At 51.2% G+C, this 5,157-nt stretch overlaps 1 protein-coding gene across 1 annotated transcript; it reads right to left on the bottom strand.

Annotated features, from left to right (window-relative positions):
* Positions 1 to 2,656: 2,656 nt before the first annotated feature.
* On the bottom strand, positions 2,657 to 4,792 carry LOC120322699. Its single transcript, XM_039378701.1, has 4 exons — positions 4,114 to 4,792; positions 3,844 to 3,989; positions 3,313 to 3,404; positions 2,657 to 2,681 (listed from the first exon to the last, which is right to left on the bottom strand). The coding sequence occupies exons 1-4, from the start codon at positions 4,790 to 4,792 to the stop codon at positions 2,657 to 2,659; spliced, it is 942 nt and encodes a 313-aa protein (XP_039234635.1).
* Positions 4,793 to 5,157: the final 365 nt, after the last annotated feature.

Genomic DNA, 5,157 nt, shown 5'->3' with positions numbered 1-5,157 from the left:
TCAAGGGAGGGGACTGTCTTGCTCTGCTCTGCTCTGCTCTCATCTTGAACATTGTGTGCATTGTGTGCAGGGCACCACAATACAAAAAAGCTATTAAAGTCTTAGAGAACTCATTGCCCCAAAAGAGGGCAATGAGGGTGGTGAAGGGCCTTGAGGGGAAGCCGTATGAGGAGCCGCTGAGGTCACTTGGTCTGTTCAGCCTGGAGAACAGGAGACTGAGGGGACACCTCTTTGCAGTTCCAACTTCCTTGTGAGGGGAAGAGGAGGGGCAGGCACTGATCTCTGTGGTGATCAGTGACAGGACCTGAGGGAATATCCTGAAGCTGTGTCAGAGGAGATTTAGGTTGGGTGTTAGGAAAAGGTTCTTCCCCCAGAGGCTCCCAGGGAAGTGGTCACAGCACCAAGGCTGACAGAGCTCAAGGAGCATTTGGATGATACTTAGGCACATGGTGTGACTCTTGGGGAGGGTCCTGTGTAGGGCTAAGAGTGGGACTGGATAATCCTTGTGGGTCACTTCCAACTCAGAATTTTCTGTGATTTTATAGTGAATTGACAAATTTAAATAACAAAGTTGCACCTATGTCTGAAGGGGAAAAAACCCACCATTCATGGGTCTTAATTGCTACAGTAGTATAGAGCAAAAATAACAACATAAATACAGAGAAAAAATATTTACTGTCACGACATGCCTGTTAGCACAGCTTTTTCTCTCACTAAGACTGTGGTTTAACATTGCAAGCCGAAGTCTCTCCTACCCTTCTGCTCAACTGTAGCAGAAAAAGCCGCAGGTGTGCTCTCACCGCCAGTAAAAATGTGGAACTGCAAAGCAGGGCTTTAACCACAAGAGGTCACACAAACCCAGATGATACTGAGGGATTTTAGAAGCATGTTCCTCCTGAAAGAATTATTTTCGTTTCATATAAAAGCAAAATATCTGTTTGATTTGTCATCTATTGCTTTCAGAAACAATCTGGTGTGTCCTCAGCCACACAAGCCTCAAACTCAAGAAGCAAAGCAATGGCACTTAGTTTCCTGAGAATAATCCAGGGATTCCAAAGCACATGGACGGTGAAGTGCTTGGAAGTGGAACATGCTGCAGGGTAATCCCCTCAGCAGGTATGGCTGTTCCCATCAAAAACGCTCACCAGGACCAGTACTTGCAAAAATATTTGGATGACACATTTTTTTCAACTGTTTGCAGCAAATAGGCACCATTATGTAAATTTATAACTGTTGGGAAAATTACACTCCGATCATCCATCTGGCAGGTAGAAGCAGGGAGATGGGCTGAGGCAGAGAGGGAAAAAACTTGGGAGAATGCTGTGAACAGGCCCAGTCTTTAAAGATGAAACCTGTTTTGAACAGATTCCTGATAGGTTCTCGTGGCTTTGGGCTGGAGATGACTGTTGTAGCTTGGGCAAGGGACACAGAGTATGCACCTTTGAGAAGATTAATACTTTTTTTGCAACTTTTTAATTTGTCCCATCCGATGATACCAGATCTTCAGGTCTGTGGTGTCCCTGGGTCTGAGTCTGGACATTCCTCCACTTATGGTGACAGCCACTTATGAAATGCCACATTAGAGACATACCAAAGTCTGTAATTTAAAAAGTCTGGATCAAATATCAGACATCCCCCCCAAGGTGGGGTAGCTCTGCACTTTGATACCCACAAAAATGTAGGAGTTAACCTTTGCAATCCTGTTGTACGTTCCCTGATTTTCTGATGGGGTCAGTCTGGGGAAACACAGATCGTACCAGTCTGTACTAGATGGCCTTTATTATGCTGTTACTAATAGCAAGGTGTTCATCACGTTCTGTGTGCACTCATTCCCTCACACAGTTCACAAACATCTGCACTAACAGGTACACGGTGGGGAGCAGGAGCTGGAGACCAACCCCTGCTGGTTACTTAAAAGCAGAGGTGTCCACTGATATATCAGGAGCTTTCAGGAGGGTGTTCAGGAAGTCCTTCCAGATCATTTGTTTCACCATATATATATGTGTGTGTGTGTGTGTGTGTGTGTGTGTGTGTGTGTGTGTACTTTATGTATTCAGATAGATGGATAGATAGATAGATAGACAGATAGACAGACAGACAGACAGATAAATAATCTAGGATTTTTCCATATAGGATCCTTCATGGATGTAGCCTGGGTTGAACAAACCATGGCAGATGCTAGTGGATTTGGACAGACCTGGCAGAGTCTCTGTGTTCAGAGTTTATTACTTTATCCACTTTTTGTGTGGATTCAGCAAGACTGCTAGTCTCTGGAGTTTATCAGCTCCTGACAGACTTCTGCATGCTGGCGCTTGGCACACCCGTTCCCCAGCTCCAAATTGGCCAGCCTGGCATCCACTGGGAACCCAGGTGTCTGCACAGCTTTCCAGCTGCCTCTTCTCCAGCATCCCCATGTTACAAGGCGTTTCTCCTGCCTGGCTGCAGGACTTGGCTCTTCCTCTGCTTGACCTGCAGGAGGCAAGGCTTCTGGGACAAGGGATGATCCCAAACTCCTCCCATAGGATTCATTCCCAAGCAACATCTCCCCAGTCCATAACATCATATGTCAGACATAGTGAGAACAAACAAAAGGTAACTGTACTACAAGCACAACTTCAGGGGTAGGGGGGGAGGCAGGCCCACGAGTCTCAGGGCTTCACCTGGCAACACGAAAGCGGCACCTGCAGTAACAGAGTCAGAAGGTCAGAAAATGAACCCACAAAGGCAGGAATTGGCATGGCTTGGTTCCCCTCTCCTTGGGGAAGGCAGCTGACAAGGAGCTGTTTGTGGCCCAGTAGAGAGAGCTCTTGCTGACAATGGTGATGGGCTGGTTCTGGGGCCTTTACCCCATGGAGGATGGATGCCCTTCGAGCCCTGGGTGCTTGCAGAGGTGCCCAGTGCCCCTGTGCCACACAGCAGGGCTGGGTGGAGATCCCCTGGGGAGCTGCCATGGAGCTTTTGCCAAGCCCTGCTCAGCACCAGCCCTTGCCAGCCCTTGCCAGGGAGTTGGGTTGACTTAGGGCAGTGTCGAGAGTTGGGAAAGATGGACAGCAGAGCCTGGGACACACCTGGGCTTCTTGAGCTGCTGGACCTTCTTACGCTTCTCTTGTTGTCTTCTTCCTGTCTTCCCCTTCTTCCTTTCCTCTTGGCCTTCCATCTCTCTGGGCCAGGCCTCCTCTCTTCATCTTTTCCTTCTCTTTTTCTTTTCCTCGGAGCAGCCTGCAAACCTTTACCCCCAAAATTGGATTAGATAGGCAAAGCCACAATCTCCAGGAGTCAGTTCTTGTTTAAGCCAACGCGAGCTCACTTTACTTTCTGGATGCTGAAAGGCTCGTCAGTGGTTCTGTGGGTGCCAGGGATTCTGTTGCACTCTGGGGGATGTTTGGAGGCAAAGCTGGAGGTGCCTAAACCAGAAATTTGGGAGGTAAGTGGTGGCAAGAGACAGCCCAGAGTAGGAAGTGACTGATTGCCAAACAGCCACCTGAGCTCCACAGAGAAGATGCTGTTTTGCATCATCCCCGTCTCACACAGTACACCTGCCCCAAAATAGACTGGAGGAAGCTGGAATGAAGTAGGATGTGAGCAAAAGCCCTCTCAAGTTGACAGCTACTCCCCTCTAGCTTGAATTTGTAGGTCTTTTGTACTTTGATCAAGCATGTGCCTAAGGCATTGGAGAAACCACCTGTCCACTTTTCATTTGGAGGTGTCATTATGGGGGGAGAAAGGAAGCCCAAGGGCTCAAGGGATGGGCTGTCAGGAGGAGGCACAGCAGCTACTGGGCTTCATCAGAAACTTTCTGCCTCTGTGGGACACGTTGTCCCAGTGTTTGTACAGCTGACCTACCTCTGCCCCCTCGGCCTCCACCACTGGGTCTGCCCCATCTTCTGTGGACACGCCTGGCAGGGCAGAGGAGGCATCCAGGAAGGTCTTTGCCTGATGATCCTCGTCTGCTCCGCCTGTGGGGCCACTTTGCTCCTCCAAACACAGGTCTAGAAAGCAAAAGACATAAAGGAAAACCCAGCCAAGCCCTATACCAGTTGTCCTCTCGATGGTGAGATTTCTGGGATCCCAAGTGCCAGGCTGTGACAACCCCCTGGAGGTTCCTGCTCATACCTGGGCATCTGTCGGTGGGTGCTGGTGACTCCCCCAGGCCAGCCGTCTCCTCCCCAAAGGTGGCATCAAAGTTGTCCATCATGAACTCCACCAGCACCTTCACCTGCACACGTCCCAGCCGTGCTCTCAGCCCAGGGGCCTGAACACACGTCAAGCAGCCTTTCCCATTCCTCCTGAGCCCCTGCACAGAAGGCAGTGGCTGTGGGGCATCTATTCCAGGCATCTGCCCTGCCAGCATTTGTTGGAGACAGGGGGCTGACAGGGCCCTCTGGGCAGCCCAGCTGGCACGGGCTGGGGAGCTGCAGCGGCCGCTCCAGACAACATCACTGGTGTGCTCAGAGCCAGCGCAGCCTCCGGCAGGAGCAGCTCCTCCTGGGGTGGGCTCAGCAAGTTTGGCCCCAGGCAGACAGCCAGGCTGCTGGAGGTCATTCTGCTGGTGGAGACGTGCTGCCCGATATGCTGGAGCAGGGACAGCAGCTGCTTGAGGAGGAGGAGATTTGCTGCTGGCAACTTCCTGGCCACCCTGAGGGAACAGCAAGGCAACGCTCCTCAAGCACGTGCTGCCCAGAGCCACCCCCAAGGCTGGCACGGGGCAGGGGCAGCCAGTGGCTCTGTTGTACAGCTTTGCAGGTGCTCTCAGCCAGCGCTTGAGGCTCTGCACTTGAGGAAGGAAGCACATGTTTGCCTCCCAGCTTCTGTTTTCACCCAAGACCATGCCAGGGAAGGCTCCCTGTCCATTCCCCCGCAACCTGACCCCAACCCAGCAACAGCAAGTTGCCAGAAAAAACTGTGTTTTAAGGAGACTGTCCCCTTTCAGGCAAGTCCCAACCTTTTCCCAGTCTCTGCTCAGAAGGCAGGCTGCTGCCCACTCTTACCCTTTCAGCCGACAGATCTTTTCCTCCCTGCTGGCCATCTGCATCACTGCCCTCCAGTCCTTGTAGAGCTCTGTGATGAGGAGCTTGGAGGGGATGCTTTGGAGGAAATCCTTCAATGCCAAGGGCTCCCGGTGAGCCTTTGAAGATTCCAGCCTAGCCAGGAGCTCTT

The sequence above is a fragment of the Pipra filicauda genome, unplaced genomic scaffold (assembly GCF_003945595.2).
Source record: "Pipra filicauda isolate LSUMZ 115617 unplaced genomic scaffold, ASM394559v2 scaffold143_size2779998_pilon, whole genome shotgun sequence".
Classification (NCBI taxonomy): Eukaryota; Metazoa; Chordata; class Aves; order Passeriformes; family Pipridae; genus Pipra; species Pipra filicauda.
Note: the sequence above shows the minus strand (reverse complement) of the source record. Positions and strands in the feature narration are given on the sequence as shown.

What these genes read in the sequence shown, in the direction of transcription:
- LOC120322699 (XM_039378701.1), bottom strand. Translation starts at nt 4,792, where the DNA reads ATGTGCTTCCTTCCTCAAGTGCAGAGCCTCAAGCGCTGGCTGAGAGCA. An exon ending in ACCCACCGACAGATGCCCAG is followed by an intron (nt 3,990 to 4,113) that starts GTATGAGCAGGA and finishes TTTGCTTTCTAG; the next exon opens with ACCTGTGTTTGGAGGAGCAA. An exon ending in TGGAGGCCGAGGGGGCAGAG is followed by an intron (nt 3,405 to 3,843) that starts GTAGGTCAGCTG and finishes TTTCTGGTTTAG; the next exon opens with GCACCTCCAGCTTTGCCTCC.